Raw genomic sequence first — 22315 nt, 5'->3', positions numbered from 1 at the left:
CACTTTTTAACTGCTGTTAGGGAAAATGACAGCTGGCATCCATATTGTCCGCGCATTTAAACTGTTCTGTCTTGCACTGACATATACAGACCTTTGTGATACTGGGCTCACATTCAACTTCATGTCCACTCTTTGTAAAGGTCTATTTGCCATACACTACAAGTAGCTGCCAGTGTTTTTATTTTTATACTTTATTGGTGAAGTGTACAACTATCAACACAAGTTTGTATGAAGAATCTCTCCACTGTATATTTTATTGGTCCGTGTATTGCAAGGTGTTAAAATCACATTAACCAAGACCCTACTATAAAATGAAGGTCTCCTACCGCATCGATTCAGTGTCAACATTGTTGGTCTTACAGGACAAAAATAAGCCGCCACCCACCTTCATAATACATTCAGATACTGTATATTTCAAAGTACAGCTGATTTCCATTCGTATGTTACATGTCTTGGAAGTTTCTTTTACATCATGTGAGAGTTACACATTTGTTGTATGTAGTTTATGAATATAATGGGACTTTAATGGTGCCATTGCCCACACCCCATTTCTGCTGCGCTGTGTCACAGGTCAGAGAAAACAAAAGATGTTACAAGTCATTTCTAACAAATTTGAGTCCCTCATGGAAACCATAGCACAGTGATACTATGACAATGTGGTGACTGAGGTATCTGAAGCCACATGTGGCCTAATGGTCAATAGCAAGATTAACACTTGTACGTATTGCCTCTCTGGAAACAGAAGCTGAGCAGTCTGCCGTTGTAGGAGGACAACTTCCAACATCTTGTGCGTAGCCAATAAGTTATAGGGCATTACAATTTAAATCAGAAAAAGGCTGGCACAACTATTCTTCAGAATGGCCTCAAGTGAAATACGCATCAGGAAGTAGGGACAGGTAGTACTGCAGCCTCAGTACTCTAAGAGGAGCTGACAAACATTAAAGATGCATCATGAAGTGATAGACCTGTGACCCGCTTTACTTAACTAATAGTTGCTAGCTTTGAAAGGTAAATCCACCCTTTGACCTTCACATTGTTCCTATTATCTGGAAATAATCGGGCCAGGCAAGATGTCACATTTTGCACAGGTGCCTTCTAGTTTCAGGTTTGGGAAGGGAAAATTTGAAGCCAGCCAAAACTATCTATACTATACTGTACGATTATCAACATGCCTCCTTAACAAAGATAAACACTGATCACTAAATCATGACAGCGTGCGAGGACTGTTGTGCTAGGTAAACTCACTGTGCTCTTGCTCACAGAGCAGAGCATTATCAACTGCATTATTGTGACTTTTACTGACACTGATATTTCACCTGGCACAAGATTTGAATCCAAGCTTTTCATTCTTGAGTAACAGAAATAATAACATGGCTGTTTAAATTGCCATATGAATTTATTTAAGAAACCGTTAAGGATCAACCTTAAAATCTCATCATGGCCAAATATCCCTTGACTCTAAAAGGCAATTCCTCTAAATTCATCCTCTCTCCACTGCAACCAAGGAAACACTGAGCACTTTCCTGATATGAGCAAACAATAATATCAACCAGACAGTAGAACTTCAAGAGGACAGCATTAAAGTTATGTTGACTATTTTAATGTGATCTACATTGCAATCTTGATTTTGAGTGTAGAAATAGTTCTATTCTTCATTTCCTTAAAAACACTTTCATGAAGTGACAGGAATATGTGAACTGCTTTAGGGTGGATTTCCCCTTTAAACACTGAACATACCGGTGCACTGCATTGTGATGTTTATTTTAAGATGTATTTAAGCATCTGTACACATGAATCCAGATTGTTTTCAGAGAAAGATTTCTGGAGTCCTGAAGTTTCCCAGGTGACAACAAGATGCTGTTCTTACACACAATGTAAAAGTTGTGAAATTTTAAAAAACATAACATACACACAAAGTCTCAGTGAGACTAAGAACAATATCATTTTGAATTTGAAGGCAAGAAAAGAGGATGTAAAATTTTGGAGGGTTTTGCATGTTGTTCCACTGTTGTCTTGGGAGTTTCTTCACACATCTGGCTCCAGTCTCTCATCAACGAATGGCTATCAGTCCAACATCAATGAGTTTCTGAATCTTCTGAGCAATAACTGGATTCTTTAAGTGGCTGAGGAACGAACAAGAAAAAAGGAAGAGTAAATTCTTCATGTATTTCTGTGAATCTGTGTTTATGTGTATAATACTGACTCAAGGCAGAGACAGAAACACACAGAAAAGTTGGTAAACTTACTCGCTAAGCGCCTGAGGATCCTTCTGCATTTGCTCGAGGATCATGCGCATGGCTGGGTCACTCATGATCTGCTGCACCTCGGGATCGGCCATGGCCCTTTTCTTCACTTCCTCAGGGCTGTCATTCCTCATGGCCTGACTGACCATACAGCGCTGCAAGCCTTCTGTGGCTTCCTGATGGTGGAGAAGGCAAATGATGAAGAAAAGCCAATCAATCACTAATTGGCAAATATTGTTAAGACTTGACACAGAGTATTTCAAAATGTCTTACTTTCTCAAACTTCTAGATTTCTTTCATAGATTTTTGCACTCAGATTTTACTTTGATGACCATCCCCCCTCCAACAATACCACTAAAACTAAAACATATGTCACAACACAATATGCTGTTTATTGATGGCATACGATCAAAAATGTCACCACATGTAAGTTGAGCAGTGATGGCGTGATCACATAACCTGTTACTTTTCAGAAAAGTGATGAATTACTAACTGGTTACTTTAAAAAAAAAAAAAAAGAAAAAAAAAAAAGTCATGAAGTCACAATGATTTTTACAATACTTTTCAGGAAATCCAAAATGTAACTAGGGTTTTATTTGTGGTGATTGTGTTAGTAAATATTGAAAACTAAAAAAACGACCAAACTGCAGTGGGAGAGTGGTCTCAGATGTTTGGACCACACTGTATAGGTAAACTTTGAAATGTCTGGGATTTTCCAGAAATGTTCTCCTGTCATTTCTAGACTTTTCTGAACTTTAGAGTAACCTGTAAAATACCTTTGAGGAAGAGTCAAGCTCCAGAGCCTTCTGGTACGCATCCATAGCTTTAGAATAATCTTTCATGGCCTCCAGAGCAGCTCCTTTACGCGTGTAGCCTTTTACTGTGGGCAGATGTGTTAAATTAGTTCAGTAACATCAGGGTGATTTGTCCTGAATCTAAATTTTATATTATCTACATTATATACGTAATCAAAAAGTTTACTACTCACTGAAGGTGGGTTCAAGTTTGATGCACTCTTCACAATCCTGACAAAAGAAGATCATGAGGGTCATTTTTAAAACGCAATAAAATAAAAAGGCAGTGTTTTTTTTGTCAGGTTAGAATCTCACTAGCTGATCTACGGAGGTGCCGGGTGAGGAAGAACTTTACCTTCAGGGCAAGTTGAAACTCCAACAGCTTTGTGTAGCAGGCAGCTCTGTTACTGAAGAGTTTGGCATCATGCGGGTTTCTCTTGATGGCCTCAGTGTAATGTTTCATGGCTAAGGGGTAGTCTCCTGTGGGAGGGAAAAGATAAGATAATATAATATAAGATAAGATAAGCGAGTTTCTTACAACTCCAAAAGAGAGGAATCAGATGACAATCGACCAACAGGTGTTACAACTATTACGCGCACCTTTCTGGAAGGCGTCGTTGCCCTTGTTCTTCTCTTCCAGGGCTAAGTCTGGGTTGATGTAGGCGAGTTTCTCCTGCTCCTTCAATATCTTCTCTGCCTATAGAAACAATTGTGAGTGTCAAGGTGTAAGTGAAATGCACACTTGTGTTTTAATTAACTGTTCACATGCAGGTCTAACATACACAACTGAGAAAAAAAAACAAAAAAACAAAGAACTTAAAAAGGATGAAACTGGAAATATCAGTCGCACTGCACCTGCTGACACTTCTTCAAGACGTCAGGGGTGCGATGCTCCGTCAAACTCTTGTTGAAATACTGAACTGCCTCTTTGTATTGTTCCTGCTTGAAGTATGAGTTGCCAATCCTAGCCAAGGCCCTGAAACAGAGTAGGAGGATAATGACAAACATGTAATGACAATGAAATCGTTCTCATTTGCTCAACTAAAAGGGTCAACAGCCAGTCAAGTTTAGTCGAGTGAGATTTGATTATATTTATGAAAAAAATAACACAAATCAAAGAAACACAACCACCTTAACGCCCCTGAGCAAGACTAGTTGAATGGGCAGGTAATTTGTGTCCCAATTCAACATCACTACATCAGATGTTGCCAGTTTTTATTGAAAAGCTACAGAGAAACACTGCCACCTAGTGGTTCTTATATACCACAGCTGATTTGTCTCATCAAGTGGCCAGTATACTTGTCCAGAAGTGCTAGTCAGCTGGTCGAAAAGGTTTGGAAAAACCCTTCCCCCACACTGTTCTGACATCTGGGGTTTTGGTATTCTGTGGCGTCAACATTTGTTCTGAGTCCCATTAGATCAAAAAAATGCCAATCTTGCCCTCAGCTTGTGGGGGCAGAAGATGTGTGGATTCACTAGAGCACAACATGGGGAAAAAAAAAGGAAAGACAACTTCGGAACTATTAGAAATTATGTAGTCATTAAGAACTCACTTCGCAATTTGTCTGTAGTCTTCTCGGTTCTCTCTGCCAACATCAATGGCCTTCTCACACAGCTCTCGGCACTTCTCAAACTCTCCCTTCTCAAAGTACACAGCTGAAGGGATCACAAATGGGAGTACACATTGAACATGTTAAGTAAAGCTTGAATGTCATACCAGCTGAGGTTAACTGTTGTCAGTAAAGAGTCTCAGGTCAATATTTCAGTGCATTATAAATGTCTGAAGGACTCAGACTAATCAGCATACAAGCCCACATTAATTGGCACTTTAACATTATGTTGTGGGTTCCCACATTTCTTTCCTACAAATTGAGGATTTATCAGTAGCAGGAACTCATACAGCCAACAATTAAAATTCTGTCACCTCTGTTTTACAATTATAACCAATCACAATGGCTTTAGTGGGTCAGTCAGCTCGAATATGTGAGACTGGCAACTGTATTCCAGCATGTGAGAATATGTACCTGCTTGATTAGAAATGTAGGTCATGTTGGTGGGGTCATGTTTGATTGCTTCTTCATAATGTTTCAGCGCCATTTCAAAGTCCTTATTCTTATATGCAGAATTCCCAAGTTCTTTTTCCTTCAAGGCCTTTAAAGAAAAAAACAAAGGAAGTTAGAGGATTAACAAAACTGAGAAGAGTGTTTTCTTTAGGAGGAAAAGTTGCTGAAAACTCATAAAAGTGAGCACTATGGTGAACTTATTTACCTTTCTCTTGTTTTCTGGAAGGTCTTCCTCTTTGGGTGGAGGTGGCTGAGTCTCTTTGGGTTTGGGGGGAGGAGGTGGGGTGGGCTCCTCTTCTTCCTCCATCTCAGAGAGGTTCAGTCCCAGAAGCACAGAGAGTGTGGTCATCACTCTGGGATCCTGCAGCTTCCTGCAAAACAGTCAGACATCTGCATTTCTTAATACCACAGTATCCACATCTAATACATCTTTTCCAAATAACTTGAGGTTTTTTATTCTTTATCTATTTATGTATTTTTTATATAATGACAGCAGGCCTACAAATACTATGCAATCTTGTACTGATACCACACAAACTACTCAAAGTAATTGCCTCTGACCTTGTCCTTTTCATTTTTCATTCCAGCCTGAAGATATAATTCTTTAGTCAGATCAGAAAACGAATGACAAATTTTTGACAGTGTACATACGTGCCGAGCTCCGATGGTTTGTTCCTGAGCTGCTCCAGCAATTCTTTGTAGCTGGGATCTGACAATAACTCTCGGGTCCGAGGATCATTCTCCAGCTTCTGATACAAGTTGGGCATGGCGAAGGGGTTCATCATTGATTTCTCTGATGAAGCAAGAATAGATGTTATTAGTGTAATTTTTGTGGTCACACAGAAATCTTCAGAATGCCCACGCATCCTGCAGTGGAGCCTTCTCTCCTCTGTGAGCCCTGCTACCTGTCCACTGAATGAATCACAGCACTCAAACCAAGTGGACTGCCTACTCTTCTCTTTTGAGCAATGCGATTTTGCTTTGATCATGTCAGCAGCCATCTCTAGAGGCTCTACCCACGTAGGAGGGAAAAATGAGACACACTTTTTGCAAATCACAGTACTACTTTCTTTAGAAAGACATTACAAATTCTGGAGTATCTACCTGCAAGCCGGGCCTCAATGTTCTGTAAACCCTCTTTTAGCTGCTGATTACTTGGCTCTTGTCGGAGCCCCTCGTGGTAAGTTCCTTTAGCATCCTCCAATCGGCCAAGAAACTCCAAGGCTGCGGCTTTGCGGGAGTAGCCCTGGTTGATCAAAGTTGAAAGATTACAGATTGCTTTGTCAATTTTAATTACTACATGTCTTGTAAATAGAAAAACTGCAAAGAAGAAAATTGCAAAGATCATCTCACCTTGCCCCAGTCAGGCTTGATCTTGATGGTCTGACAGGCATCCTGGAGAGCATTCTCATAGTTTCCTTTCTTAGCGTAGGCAGCCGAGCGGTTACTGAAGAGGACATGGTTTGAAGGGTCGAGAGCCAAGGCTTCGGTGTAGCACCGTACGGCCTCGTCAATATTTCCAGCACTTAGAGCCTTGTTGCCCTGGTCCTTTAATGCTGAAACCTATGAGCCAAGAAGACACAATCAATGAAGCACAAAGAAGAAAAATTCTCTCCTGCTCTATATTTTGTATCACGCTTACACAAAAGGCACATGCACACAATCCCCAATACAGAGAAGACATCTTTCGCAGCTGTCACTGAAAAAAGAAATTGACAAGCACCCAGCTGTTCATATCAGACAAATGCACCAGTGATGCAGAGAGATAATATGCCATTATATTGGTAATGCACATGCACAGTTCTCTAGGTGCATTCTACTCCATTAGCCTGAAAGTAATACAACTCTTGGTGGAATGGCAGGTCGGTGGTCAGATTACAGCCTCACAGCACAAAAATTTGAATCCACCACTTTTCGATTTCAGACAAACGCTGTCTATTTTTCAGACCATAACAGTAACTTCAACGGGCACTGATGATACTAAAAGAGAGGGAGGGAGAGAATGAAAAAGTATGTGTGAACTGATTGATTTCCAACACTCCTTGTCACTTGTTGGTGGCCTGATTCAGTTTGACAAGTCATCGTGTGTCTCTACAGTATGTGACAGAATCAATTACCACTGAGCAGAGAGAAGCACCACTCTGTTCTAAAAAGAGGCTCTCCATCTTTTGCAGCTTAATTTGACAACAATGTGATAACATGTAAAGGGCAGTAATTATTATCCCAGAGGAGGAACAAGGGGTGTTGACTGGCATGCTTTTCCCTCCACAGTCAACAAACCTAATCCACTCTGAACACTTTAAACATTTGAAAACATAAAAATGCATGATCATGGCAACATTACAATCCCATGTGATGCTGTAAACTGGAATTATGATAAATAGTGGTTAACATGGATTTTCAGAAATTCCTTGCAGTTAATAAAATAAAACAATAAAATATTAAAATAAATAAGTGAAATTAGAAAAGGAAAGGGCTGTATTCAACAACATTATGAGAATACACAATAAGACTAAAACATAATTTGAAAAGTCCCAGCAAAAACTGATTTAGGAAAGTTCTCAGATTTAATTAAGCAAGGGATAGATAAGATCATTTATCTCAGTGAGGTCTGGCTGGTGATAATGATGCTGCTTTCTTTTAGATAAGGTCATTCGTGCATAATGAAATCCAAGCACACTTCTTTTACCCACCAGGGATGCACACATAGACCATAATAAAAATCAATAGATTACTACTTCTGTCAAAAATAAAAATGGAGTCTAATCTGTGGAAGATGGAGCTGTTACACTGTAGATTTGATGAGAAAGCTGGTCACAGAAGTGTCAGTGATGGAGACATGTTGGGTGTGCATAAAGTCTTATTCCCCTTTGATTATTTACAATCAAATCCTTTATGTGAGCAACAAATAGTAATGGACTCTGAGTAAACCTCTGTAACACACTGAGGCCATGAATGTAAGACACAACCTGCAGAAGTGACTCTCTTTTTCCCTAGATTTATTTAATAAAATAACTATGTAAAAATATAAATACCTCACTGCATCAGTATAATTATAGCCAGGTTAACCTGACAGGTACACAACACTAATGCCTGTAATGTTTAGTAGCATTGTCGGTCAAGTTATTATGAGTGGCCAGATCAAGCATAAAGCAGAGGTACTTTCTCAATATTGAACGAATCCCCAAAAATACTTGAAGTGGCCAATCGCAGAACATTTGAGAGGACGCGGCAGTTGACGACAAAATGCGGCTGTAGCCATGACAGCGGAGCCGTGTGCGTCTAGAATGATCCTCCGGTCTGAGCGCAAGCGGCTGAGGACACCGCTGAAGCCGATCCAAAAATACTCCTGCAGCATGTGCTACTGACTGCCGCAGTTTAGGCTGTCGGTCCTCTGACACAGCGTTTTATTAAAAGGATGCAATTACGACTCTCATTTGTCCGTCACCTTGTTAATGGTAGCGTTCACATTGTGGGCTAATGTTAGCTGTTACATGGTGATTTGCTAACTCGGGGATTACTTGTCAGAGGCTATTTTACCCGTGAATTGCTAAGGGGTTAGCGAACTGCTTTGTTGTATCGAGGCACGGACTACAGGGGCAGGAAAACCTTCCTGCAGTAGCTGTGACAAATTTAAGTCCTACACGTTAGCTTAACAGTTAGCTAACCTTGTCGAGTATAACCATGAATTAGCCACAACCGTGCACAAATGACAAACACTTAACATCTTCAAGTTTGCACTTCTTGGGATTAAAAGTTTAGCTAACTAACTACTCTGTAGTCTAGCGCTGTTAAAATGTTTAATGTTGATTAACATAATCAAGCCCAATCACACAACATCAGCCAAAGAGCTAAAACACATTACTACCGGATTGACGCTAAGCTAACAAGCTAGCTAGATGCCTGATATTAGCAAACATTGAAGTCCCCGTATAAAGAGGTGGCTAACTACACTAACCTTGAAATTATACTATATTGAGACTTAAAATTAAAGTAATTCGCAGAAATACGTCGGTATCAATTAAATATCTGTGTTATGGAAGTAGTAATTGTGAGGAGTTGCTGGATACTCACTTTCTCCATGGTGCAAGCATGAGGTTCCTTCCAGAAACTACTGCGGACTAGCGCCTCCCCCTGAACAACATGGAGGTTGCCAGTTAGGGATGGATGAAATCCGTAATCAATGGTCAGATTTTTTTCAGCTTCACTCGAGAGGGTATTATTGGGGACAACATGTAGCTTCCATAAAAAAAAAAACTTCCAGAAAATGAGGGGGGAAAGTAGAAGTATGTTACATAAGATGTGCTACATGCTCTTTGAGGTGTACAGAGGTACATGGAGATAGATGAGGCAGATAAGTCAAAGACAGGAAGTGAGAAAGCAAATCTCATCACCTGAACATCAGACAATATCATGTGTCAGTCATTAAATCTTTAACAATTATTGTAAGAATTATAATCACTGAAGCTGATCATTTCTTGCTAGGAACTAAACACAAATACTCTTTTGATATATTCATGAGTAAATACTGTAGATTGTACAGTGTATGAGCTTTTATGGGAACTTAAATCACATGATGCCGTCATATCCTATTGTTATTAATAGATACTAATTATTTATATGCCACCATTATATTGCATTATATGTTATTACATTTTCATTATATGACGAACAGGTGACTTTTAGAAACTGAGGAGCAGGTGGCCTGTGAGGATTATACAACCAGGTTTCCCACTGTTTTCACTCCAGTAACTGTAGGTGGTCTGCGGTATTTGTAAATCCCTTTCTCTCTCTGTCAGTGTGGCGTTATTAAGCCAAAGTTACACCAGCTGAAGTGTGGACATATCCAACATACTTGTGAAGTTAATAAATGGGTTTGATTTACTGAAGATCCAGTGTCTCCCAGAGGCAAATGATGTTATGAAGGCCATCCTCATTAAACCGTTCAGGCTGCTGTTGCCATAGATTCACAGACCCAGGAAATACGAGAAGCCGTGGTGAGTGTCACAAGCAAAGAATGGCCTTCAGACTCTCAGAGAAGATGTCACATAGACACACAGAGGCTGACATTAGCCTCAGGCCGTGTCCATAACAAAGTGCAGAGCTGGTAGTTCTGCAGCCTTGCTCTTGTCATACCTTATAGACTCAAACCAGAAAGATGACCTCAGCTCTGTTTACCTGAGTTCATCCCCAGAAACACTACAAGAGTCAGGTGAGGTCCATATAAGACAAATAAGCTGAAGCTTATAACATCCGACTGTCTTCTTTACAGACTTTAATACACGCCAACGATTTGATTGAGAATGGTGTTTCCTGTAGCTACAGTGGGAGGATCCTGCAGGGATGAGTGAGAGGGACTGACACTGGCTGTTGTTTTGCTCTCTCTCTATCTCTTTCTCTCTTCTCCACTTCACGAGGGCAGACAGGAGAATGTCATCACACACGTACACACAGTACGTTTTAATTACACACTCAGTATTGCATAATAACTAAAATATTACACATGATTGAAAATTTGAAAAATTGTCATGTTCTTACCTCTTCTGACATTTATGTTGTGTTGTTTGTAAATTATCATCCTCAATGCAAAACACTTAATTTGTATTGCAAAATTTCATACAGGATGAAAAAAATTCATACAAGACCCAAAACAACACAATCATGAAAGTAGTGGAAGAGTGCATACGTCTCCACATTACTGAGCCCAGCTGTCACCTCTTCATTTATGCCCAGAGGAATGAATTTTATTTTTTTCCTCTTTCATTTTATGTCCTTCTTGCCCAGTTGTTGCATCACAGGGTGGACACAGTGTGTGGTGCTCTATGTTCCTTCACTGACATGTGACACTTCAGACCCTTCAAGGTGTCAGTATCTTGTGCTCTCAACTTATGTTCAAGCCAGACTCATCTCTGGTTCCTGTAATGAACATGTGATCAAAAGAAACAAAATGCACAATTTATGAAAACAAATAAAAAATAATAGAAAATAAACAGAACATGAAGATAAAAAAAACATGATTTCTAACATGACTCAAATTCACACAGCGGCAGACTTGCCTGCTGAACAAAATCATTTCTGAATTCACCATTCGCTCCACAAATACTGGATCAGTCTCAAATGTGATTGGAAATGTGATTTCAAGCGACACAAATTCAGTGGCGGGCTGTGGCTCAGACATGGCTGTCTGGCAGTTCTTTGAATAAATCAGGTATGAGAGGCTGAAGGAAAACTGGGTCTGGAGTTTGGACTGAGGAAGATTTAAAAAAAAAAAAAAAAGTCTAAAGATGTGCAGTTTATCAAACATTTTAAATTCAAGTTTTATGAATTTCTTTGTACTTTATTTGGAGAACCCTAATAAAATTAGGCACTTATTACCAAAACTGAGTAAAGGTATGATTTACATTTAGATGTTATTTAATTATGTAAAAGTATTAGGTCAAGTATATGAAAACTTCCACCATCCAGTGGTGGAAAAGAAAAAACTACAGACTCAAATCCAACAGTGTTAATATAACACTTAACACCAAGTCAGTGAACGTACGGTCCTAATCTACAGAGTAAAATATACACTGAACAATGTTACATTTTCAATTCAACTCTGGTAATTAGTTTAATTGGAGTTAATATTTTACACTACACTGAGAAGTTTGACACCGAGGGAAATAACTATAGTGTTTTTAAGTGTGAGTTTAAGTGTTAATCAGAAATAATTTTCAGTGTTAAATCTACTTAACATGTTCATGAAGGAAGCACTCCCCAACAGTGTTGATTTTAACTGACTCCTGCCAGTCTTACACATGATTTACTCTTTCAGAATAAAATGTGAGTGACTTCACTCACAAAATTACAATTCGCCTAAAACTCTGAAAGCATTCGTCTTTTCTCCAGAGGAACCACTTCACCGGCTGCTGGCTAGGACCTAAACACAAATACTCTTGATATATTCATGAGTAAATCCTGTAGATTGTACAGTGTATGAGCTTTTACGGGAACTTAAGTCACAGATGTCGTCATATCCTGGTATTAATAGATACACATTTATATGCCATCATTATATTACATTATATAATATTACTTTTACAAACTGAGGAGCAGGTGGACTGAGGATTATACAGCCAGGTTTCTTTTCTGTAGAATAACCATTTTACCAGTGTCAAAGCTGAGTCCTGTGATAACCTTTATGTTTATCACTCTTTATATTTTGATATAGTGTGTAGGGTAAGGGGAAGAATGTAGGACGAGGGGAGAGAACACCACCTGGGGAATCACACCCCAGGATATACTGTTTCTAAACTCCAGCTGTTTGTTAAACAGATATCAGGACACAGACTCCTTAACTGATAAGACAAATGTGTTTTTGAATTCAATAAAATATTTTATTAGAAACAAAAAGGTTAAATAGCAGGGACTGAAGCCGGTGAAAAGGAGAATTATATTAAAAACAAAAATGAATATCAAAACAAAAATAAGGAATAAAACCATTTTATTCCATGCATACATTTCGTAAAAAAGGTGGAGTACAAGATCTCAAAATTTACAAAAAAAGAATGAAAGATTATCGTTACTAAAACACCTAAAACCAGTCCAACAAGAAATTTATTAAAGGAAAAGTGAGCTACAACTCACCTGCAGCACAGCAATCCTCACAGCAAACCCATGTCCCCGCGCTCTTACCTGCATGCATGACGTGTGGGTGACCTCACCCTGGCAGCACTCAGCTACACTGCAAAAGAAGAGCTAATACAAAAGCAATTAATCACAATTAAATAAGCAACAGACTAATAAACAACCAAAGAAATATAAAAAGAACAAACAAGGAACTAAACAACCACAAACAACCCAGTCGACTAAACAAATACAACCAATAAAACTACTAAAGGCAAACCCACAGCAGGTGAACCTAAAAAGGAAGACAGAATTAGTTGGCTCACCATGCTGTATAAAGTTATAATTTAAGAAGGGGCCTTAATCAGCACCTCTGCTATGGGGCATGAATGGCCCACTATGGACGAACAGGTTTAGAATTGGATGAGGAGGCACGGCTGAAACAGACGCAGTACAGGTAAGAAGCAAGGTGACTGGTGGGTGTAAAATGATGCGTTTGTTTTTACCACTTACCTGTGGCCAGTACGAGCCACAACTGACAGGAACCAGCAAGAGACTGACAGAGGCCAGCAGGTGTCCTTTATCACCTGACGAGGGGGTTGGCTGGGGGAGGAGTCAGCCCAGGCAGGGCAGTGTTCACAGGCCCCACACTACCTGAAAGTGTTAATATAGAAAATATGTTTGTGTGTGTGTGTGTGTGTGTGTGTGTGTGTGTGTGTGTGTGTGTGTCAAAATGATGGAAGCTGAGACAGACAGACTGAAGAGGTGTTGTCGAGCTCAGAACAGAGAGATTGTTCATAGAGGTTATTGTAAACTCAGCAGAGAAACTTTTCTGTTCAGTTTTAGTCACGTCTGATAAAGGCAACACAAACTTTCTCCTTTCAGTTAAAGAACAGTGTTCGGAAAACTAAACACAATCGTTAACTGCTTGTTTCCAGTGAAGGAAAACGACAACAATATTTCCAACACGCAGCATGTAAGTATTTATTATATTTTATGAACAAATCATTATTTTTCAATGATTTTCTAAGTTCTCATTATGAACAAAACCTTTCTTCCTGATGTCTTCTTTCTTTATCTACTTGTTGTTTAACATCATTTCCAGATTCAGACAAAGTTATTGATGCTTTGAATGCTTCACCTGCTCTGTACACTACTATAACACCTTGTTTCATTAATGGTTATTATTACAATTATTGATTTGGGATTTGGGAACAGAATTTAAGATGTTTCATGACTTAAAATCCCTGTCCCTGCTCCGGCCAGAGACTGTGACAACACGGTCCACAGCGGTCTGGTCAGCTCCCGCTACTTTCTGCAGCTGCAGGACAAACTGGAGAAGCTTCTCCACGAGGTGGGAGCTCATGTGTCAGACTGACTGGACACTCACACGTCACTTTCTTTGTGCTGTTTTATTCATTGTCTTGTCTTATGAACAGTTCACTGTGATGTGGACTCACCTGAAACACAGAGGTGTAAGAGTAACTGATATAAGTGATCGTGTCTGTGTCATTTGTAATCACATGCAATCACATGCAATCACATATATACATCTTCTGGATATATGAAGTTTATTTATTTAAGTTTAACACAGGCTATATGAAATATATATATGATAAATGAATATATGATGAATTTTGACATGGTATAACATGTGAGCATATATTTTAACAATATGTATTTAATTTATATATGCAAGTTTATAATTTGCATCAAAAAAGTTGATATATGTGTTTCTTTATTAATTTCTTATTCATTTTGAACATGTCTATGTTCTCATTCTGGGAAAGTAGAACCAGACTTCTGGACTCTGCTGTTTATGATGTCAACATATACTGAGGCTTTGAGATAGATATATATTGTATGATAATTAGAATGTCTATAATATAAGCATACATACATAAACATAGATCTTTGTATGGACTAGACATATATGTCAATATATGATATTGTTCCAATTTCTTATAGGTTTCCTTTTTTTTTTTTTTACACATGCTTTTATTTTATATGTAAATATAGTTCATATATGGAAATTCAATATATGTACATATGTACATTTGATGATGATTAGTGTCCTGATTCCCTCCATTTATTATCATTATAAAGGGAACCATGTTTATTAACCACACTGTGATTTCTCTTGTACTTGTTGACTTATATTTGTATGGACTGTAAATAACAGAGTTCTATTGTTTGTTCCTAAACTCAACTTGAACCTGTCACACAGTCCTCTATGAAAACCTTTCAGGGCCCAATAGATAAAGTGAAAAAGGCAGAGTTGCTTTTCTTCACTTCACTCACACCTTAAGTACTTTTCTGTGTTGTGTTTATTCGTCTAACATATATTTTATGTGTCTGATTCAGACCTGCAAAGCCTGGCGTCCTCCTCTGAGGAAACCAGGGATCAATGACTTCAGCACAGTTAAGCCTGTGAGCAGTGGCGCCTTCGGGTGAGTGAGACAGACGTCCAGACAGAGCAGAGCAAGGATGCTGTAGAAGTTGTTTGTGTTCGCATTAAGAATCTGTCTGGACAGTTTCTTTGAATCAGAGCTGATGTTCAGTCACAGAAGCTGCTCATGTTTCCGTGTTTTGTGCAGGACTGTGAACCTCGCGCGTCACACGGAGACTGGTCGAGCTTTTGTCATGAAGCTCATCAAACGGCAGAGCTTCACCAGGAGAGAACACGTCGGGCAGGTGTTGGTGGAACGGGACATCCTCACCTTCACAGACATCCCCTTTTTGTCGTCTCCATGTTTTGCTCCTTTGAGACCCAGAGGGAGCTGTGCATGGTGATGGAGTATGTGGGAGGTGAGGAGGCTGCTTTGTGTCAAGTGTGTTTAATGAACAGGGACAGTGTTTGCTGACAGAGTATGAAGTACGGTATCAACCTGACTGTCCCCTCTCTGCGCCCACTGTGCACACACTAGGAGGACCTGAACATAACACCTGACACTCTCTGACCCTGTGGGTGGAAACTGCCACCCTGCTGAACCACTACAAGCGTCTCCCAGTCGACATGGTTCGCTTGTTACATCCACAGCTACAGCATCTTACATCATGACCTCAAACCCAGCAAGTGAGTCCTCAACTCGGCCCATTAAGACAATACTTAGCTCATTTTGTATTTTTATTTTCCTGGTTTTAGTCATCATATAACAGCCCAGCTCTCCTTAGTTACTGTTGCTATGTCTGCCATGTTTTCTGTTCTTGTGCATATGCAGTTTATAATGCAAACAGTGGCAGATTTACCACTCAGATCAGGACAGATGTGGACAGCTGCTGTTCAGACGCAGGGTTTACAAACTCTTCATTACAGAGCAGCTTTTATCATTTTTAGACCGCCTGACAAACTGTGGCTCTGGAGACACCGACTCTGTAACATTGTCAGGTCTTAACTAACTCTGTAAAATGACTTCACATAATGTGTGTTATCATTTGTCAGATAAAAATCATTCAGATTCACTTTCCAGTGATTTATATCTGTCCACACTTCTTCTGTTTTGTTCTGTTTTCACTACAAAATAAATAAGTAAATAAAAATACAAACCACAGTAATTAAGCTTTTCTTTTTTACTTTTTATTTATGAATATTTTCCATTATTATAAAAAATTATGAAAATAACAAGCAGGGGAAAAGGAGGAAGAAACAGACATGAGATCGATAGTCACTGACTCAAGGCCAATTTGCCTTATTTAAAGAAGAATATAGAGTTACATCCCATACTTATAAAGAATCTGTCTCGTTGGCTAAATAAACACACCCTTTGACCATGGAGTCGGTTCACCGTTCTGGAAGATGCAGATGTTTGACAATATTGATAAAGAGTCCAGCATTCGGACAGTTCTTCTGAAGCCAGCATTTTTTACTGCTTTTTTACTTGATTCCAGCATCACCGTTATAAGTCCAATAAGTCCTCCACATTCCCTCCAGCAGGTTGGATATGTACCAGTTTGTTTAGATTCTGGTTAGGAGGGATTAAAAAAAGCTTTCTTCTAGCAGAAGTCTCTCCAGGTTCAGGAGTTGGTGGAGGATGACTGTACATGTGCCACATGTCTTCAGTTATTTCAATGTCCAGCTCTTTTTCCCATCCTTGTTTCACATAGTCCGTGCTACTTTTGTTCAGTGATGTGATGCCAGGATATAGCTTGTTTATAAGACCTTTATTGTTTCCCGAGTTGTAAGCATCAACTGGATTGGATTAGAGCCTTTCACCTTTTTACAGAAATAATCGCAGAGCTGTAAATACCTTTAAAAGTCCTGCATGTCTGATATAAATTATCAAAAAGCTTCAAGCTCCCTTTTGCTGACAATCTTGCATATGGAAGTGATGCCAAAATAGATCCAGTCTGTATCTGCAATCTAGCAAAGCTGGCATGAAGTCAGGATCATGTGCTGGCCATCTAAGTAATTTAACCTCTCTTTGGAGTCGGAGATGTTGAACTATTTCCACCTAAACTTTCAGCAAAAAATTCACCCAGTGACTCCATGTGATATCCGGAGATTTGCCTATTTCATTCTCTACATTGTTCCTGAGGAATTTCCACTGGGAGTGATAGGAAAAGATATAATAATCTATGGAGAATGTTCATTTTAATTGATCTAATTCTGCTGCCAAAAGTCGAGAGGGAGTCGGCCCCACCCAGTGAGGTCATCATATATTTTCTTATTAATGTCCTATAGTTAAAATTGAATAATTGTGATGGATCTTTGGGTAAACTTACTCCCAGGTACTTGATGTGGGATGAGTGCCAGCTGAAATTTTATGCTGTGATAAATTCTTGAGTGGGATTGTAATTAAATGTCAAAACCTGAGTTTTATGTATGTTTAGGGCATACCCTGAAAATGTCCCATACATTTCCAATATTTCCATAAGTAGAGGTAAGCCTGAACCTGGGTCCATGATTTTGACCAATAAATCATCTGTATACAAACTTACTTTATACTCCACTCCACTCCTGCCGTATTGCTTGGACAAGAAGTTCAACGAATAAATTGAAAAGATTAGGGCTAGCGGGGCAGCCCTGCCCTGGTTTTTTATGAATCCAGTTTGGTCCTCATCAATTAACAGGGGCATTGTAGTGTCCATCCTCTTTGTTAAGATAGCAGCATACAATTTATGGTCTGTGTTTAAGACACTGATAGGACCGCCAAAGAGCGTGGTGGGGCACTTGCAGGTGGTTTTGGTGCAAAGGTGCGGTGAGCTGCAGATCAGCATCAGGGCTCAGGCCCAGATCACCCCCAAGTTCCAGCTTTATCAAGTCTGTGAATCAAAGAATGTGTCCACAGAAGTGCCCTAAAATAAAACCTGATGTTACGCCTGGAGCGTTGATTTTTCAGTAGCTTGGAAAGGGCATCCTTGACCCCAATGTCCCATCGTTCCATATCAACCATGCTTTCCTCCATTGCTCCTTGTCATTTCTTGTCAACTGTGAATTCATCCATTTGTTTTTTAATATCCTCCCGAAAACATGTGCGGTATTCTGGGAGATCTCACAACTTCACTCACCCCTTCACGGATTGAGTGAAAAGTTTAGTTTTCTCTTCTCTTCTCTTCACATACATGCCTGCAGTTTGCCAAAGAGCATCTTGATACTTCACAATGCTAAAAGTTTTATGGAATATGAAACTGAATTGTTTGCAGAAAACATGCAGCGATACATGTGGTGTAGGAGGGCTCTGAAACATCATCCCAAAGGTGGAGTAGGGTGCAGGGAGAATCGTGATTTGGGTCTTTGCTGCCTCTGGTCCTGGACAGCTCCACATCATCATGGAGAAAATGAATTCCCAATTTTATCAAGGTCTCCTCCAGGACAATGTCCGGGTGTGTGTCCACCTGAACATGAAGCTAAGGAGAAGCTGCAGTAGGACAATGATCCTAAACATTGAGGTAAATCTACAACAGACTTACTTCAACAAAGAAAATCCACCTGTTGGAGTCACAGCCAAGACCTTAATCCAATAGAGTTACTATGGATTGACCTCAGACAGCTGCTCACACCAGACAAAGAATATGTCTGAGCTAAAGTTTGCTCTTTGGCAAACCTAAAATTGTGCACGTCTGATCAGCAGCTACTGGAAAAGCTTGTTTGAGGTTAGTGGTGTCAAAGGAGGTCTGACCATACACGGGTTCCCTACATTTTCTTTTTATATTATTACCTGGGTACCTTGAAGTCATGTCAACAAATGATGGTGATGTACAAAGTAAATATACTGTCAGCGTTGCCTCACATACTTTTTCCATCATTCTACCACAAACACGGGCTGTCAGACACAGGAAATTAACAGCATTTGAATATCTTCTGAGCTGTGTTAAGGAACTCCGAGCTTACTACGGGATCGTGAAGGCAACATCCGTTACTTCTGGCGCGAAGTACGTGCAGGTCTGGAACTAAATTTAACTTTAGCTAACGTTACTGGACATCAAACCGTTAGTAACTAATATATAATATTCATTGTAAATAGATTGGTTCAGTATTGTTTGAGTAAAACATAGCTGAACATCATATCCGTTATGTTAGGGTCGCCTCTTGGTACTTAACCTGCTCGACAAGCTGCTAGCTACTAGCTTTTTGGCTAACTAACCTAGCTAGTTAACTTAGACTTAGACTGCTAAACTGACAAGACACCAAATCAATATGTTAACTGGTAAAGTTTTTACAACTGAATTAAACTATCACTTTTTGAAACTAAGTGAGTGACCAACACTAACCAGGGAATTAACTTTAATTAGTAGTAGTTTTAGTTATTTTTGTTTGTGGTGCATCTCTCCTTGTAGCTTACAGCAGCTGTTAGCTGGATGAGCTTTTTCTAAGCAACCATAATGTGGAGACAGGAAAACCAGTCAGCCAAGCCAGCTGCAGGTTTGTAATAGAGTGTATTCATTCCCTGATGTTAATGGGTTACTTTGATTAACACCAAGTTCAATCAGTCTTGTGAAATAGATTATAAATTGTGGTATGATATACATAGCATCGCATAATGCACAGTGTGTATAGGTAAATCTGTATTATATGTTCAGCTGTATTTCCTGTGATGTCTCCATCAGGCTGCCTCTCTGTGCCACTCTTTAACCAGAAGAAAAGAAACAGAGTTCCTCTGACATCTGCTCCTTCTGTGAATGAATTCTTTTCCCACAGTGAATACCTGGCAAACACCAGTGCAGCTCCATCTCACAGCTCACCAAGTGAGGCAATCAGCTGGGGTCTTTAAGTTTCTACTGTATTTCAGGCACTAGGTGGCAGTACACCCACAGAAAAGTATACATGAGCTTTAAATAAAAAGTCATATTGAACAATACCTTGCCATGTTTGAGATTTTCTATGTTTCATATTTTTCCAAGATTGTTCTAAGTGACCCTCAACAGTGTCAGGTCAACTAAAAGTTCTTGCTGTTTAATGTCTGACTGCTCAAAATCACCATCTCTTGTTGAATCATAGAGTTGAGACAAAACAAAGGACAATAATGTAAATGGTCTCCCTATGAATTAAGATAACCATTCACAACTTCAGTGGAAGCTGCCATATTTTCTTCTGTGAATGTGCTTTTCCTCAGGTACCTATGGAGGTTACCAGGCCTCAGGTCCGTTTTCTGGTCCCTCACAAAGCCACCAGTGTTACAGACAGGGTGTTTCACAGTCCACTCAGCCCCAGCAGTATGAAAGCAACAGACCTGCTCCTGGACCTGCCCCTACAACGAGAGCCTTTGCACCTGTGCCACATCCATACAAAGGTGGAAGCTCAAGGTGTGTTTTATTGACCTTTGTTTGACCCATTTGTTGTAATGCAATATTAATGAAAAAATACTCAAAAATCCAGAATGTCAAACCCACAACCTGTTGAAGTCAGACTGCTTTCTTAAAATATTTTTGATATATTCAGTTAATAAAAAAAAATTAAAAAAGACACGTGCCTGGTGTTTCAGTTTTGATTTTAGATCCCAATATGTGAAAACAGGTAGTTTATTTTCATTTCAGCTCTAAGACGGGACAGCCCAGCTACCCAGCCAGACAACAGGATTCCAGACAGAACAAATATCAAACTCCCTCCAGCAGTGAGAGTGCACAAACCAAGCCAACACCCCATACTGGGTGGTCTCAGAGGGGTCAGCAGTTATCTTACAGACCGCCCGATGCCACACATCAATATCCTCAGCAGTCTAGACCTTTGCCTCCTCCTGTTCCACCCACCAGCACGCCCGCTGCTCGTGCAGTGCAACCACAAAACAACTCCTGGAAATTCACCAACAGCTTTGGGCCACTGAGTTCCAGCTTTGAGGGGAAAATGAGCTCAAATCAACCTCAGACAACACGACCAACTCAAACTCAGGTAGAAATAGATGGAAAATTTATAATATTACACAGACATTTTAAACTTTGCCGTTAATGTTTCATGATTTCATTAGTGATTAGTGTAACTTTTTTGTGCTCAGCAGGAAACATTTCCAAGGAAGCCAGCCCCTGAGAACTCACTGAGGATCCTGACTGCAGTTATTGATGGCATGAGACACTGGAGCCAGTTCAAAGACAAAGTCCCGTACTTATTTGAGATCTTTGGTCAGTTGATTAGGAGTTGCTGCTGGTTTTGTTATGTACTCTTTAGAATTTTTAAACGTGATTAATGTGACTGGCTGTGCTCTTCCCTCAGCTACTCTGGACTCTGCGGTTACCCTGGGTCGCCACGGAGCTAAGACCTTCCTCATAAGAGACGGGAAGGAGGCTGTGCAGTGTGTCTTCTATGAAAATGTGAGGAAGAAAGGCTTCTCTTCAGAAAAATCCAATGAATGTTTCCTGAGTTTATCAGAGGACAGTTTCAGTTTGCTCATATTAACTTGCTGTGACTCTTCTCAGTCTCAGTCAGATAAAATGATGGCTCTTTATCATTTTGATGGATTATTTGATGGAGCAAATGTGGAAGATTTACTAACACTGCAGTTTTACTTGAGTTAATCTTTAATTTCTGCCTCTTGTCCAACAGGAGCAAGAACTGCCCCGTCTCATCCGTGGTCAAGTTCATCGATATGTGGGTAACTATGACTGCAGCAGAGATGTCCTCATGTGTGTGTCCATCAGGCCCTGCCTGCCCTCAGAGCTGAGGAATGCCCAGGAGTCTATCAAAGCATGCGATGCTGAGATGAGGGCGCTGGTGAAATCCCTCAGTGAAGTCTGAGCATGAGTAGATTTTCAGCAGGATAAGATTAATAGGAGGAAAGTAAAGTAGTATTTGATGGCGGTCCATGAAAGCCAAGCTTACTTATATATACTCTTGTTATAGGTAGAAGTTCTATTGGTTTGAAAAAGCATATTTGAGGTGTTGAACTTGTCGACCTGTGAGGGACGATGTTGCTGTTAGTTTTTCGTTGAATTGACTTGCATGTTCTGGCGAAGATGTTTTTGTATTAATTTGTGAAACAATTATATAAAAGAGTTTCTGTCATTTAACGAAACCTTTAATGGAAAGTGAAGCGTCTGTTTTTGTAAGTTCTGAAATATTTTTTATTACAAAGAAAATTCACAGAACAGCAAACATTGTTTAGAGGTTAAGTCAAGTAAAGCAAACACGATGAGGTAATATCTCAAAATATATCTTTGAAAAACGGGGCAGTTAAGAATA

The 22315-nt window shown here is 39.6% G+C and overlaps 2 protein-coding genes across 5 annotated transcripts; one reads left to right on the top strand and one right to left on the bottom strand.

Moving 5' to 3' along the window:
• Positions 1–393: 393 nt before the first annotated feature.
• On the bottom strand, positions 394–9313 carry stip1 (stress-induced phosphoprotein 1). Its single transcript, XM_056397862.1, has 14 exons — positions 9175–9313; positions 6454–6663; positions 6205–6346; positions 5752–5893; positions 5306–5471; positions 5062–5188; positions 4591–4693; positions 3893–4013; positions 3638–3734; positions 3393–3517; positions 3232–3268; positions 3020–3123; positions 2247–2419; positions 394–2123 (listed from the first exon to the last, which is right to left on the bottom strand). Exons 1-14 carry the CDS (start codon positions 9181–9183, stop codon positions 2051–2053), a joined length of 1629 nt encoding a protein of 542 aa, XP_056253837.1. The 5' UTR covers positions 9184–9313; the 3' UTR covers positions 394–2050.
• A 9693-nt stretch (positions 9314–19006) lies between these two features.
• Positions 19007–22155, top strand: LOC130182995 (spermatogenesis-associated protein 22). 4 transcript variants are annotated; one of them, XM_056398275.1, is made up of 8 exons: positions 19007–19087; positions 19483–19567; positions 19753–19890; positions 20259–20448; positions 20680–21031; positions 21138–21258; positions 21350–21447; positions 21680–22155. In XM_056398275.1, exons 2-8 carry the CDS (start codon positions 19528–19530, stop codon positions 21869–21871), a joined length of 1131 nt encoding a protein of 376 aa, XP_056254250.1. In that variant the 5' UTR covers positions 19007–19087; positions 19483–19527; the 3' UTR covers positions 21872–22155. The 4 variants fall into 4 exon arrangements, with proteins under 4 accessions (XP_056254250.1, XP_056254246.1, XP_056254247.1 ...); XM_056398271.1 differs by having other exon boundaries at positions 21135–21258; XM_056398272.1 differs by lacking the exon at positions 19007–19087 and adding an exon at positions 19096–19134 and having other exon boundaries at positions 21135–21258.
• Positions 22156–22315: the final 160 nt, after the last annotated feature.

The sequence above is a fragment of the Seriola aureovittata genome, chromosome 15 (genome assembly GCF_021018895.1).
Source record: "Seriola aureovittata isolate HTS-2021-v1 ecotype China chromosome 15, ASM2101889v1, whole genome shotgun sequence".
In the NCBI taxonomy this organism is placed as follows: domain Eukaryota; kingdom Metazoa; phylum Chordata; class Actinopteri; order Carangiformes; family Carangidae; genus Seriola; species Seriola aureovittata.
Note: the sequence above shows the minus strand (reverse complement) of the source record. Positions and strands in the feature narration are given on the sequence as shown.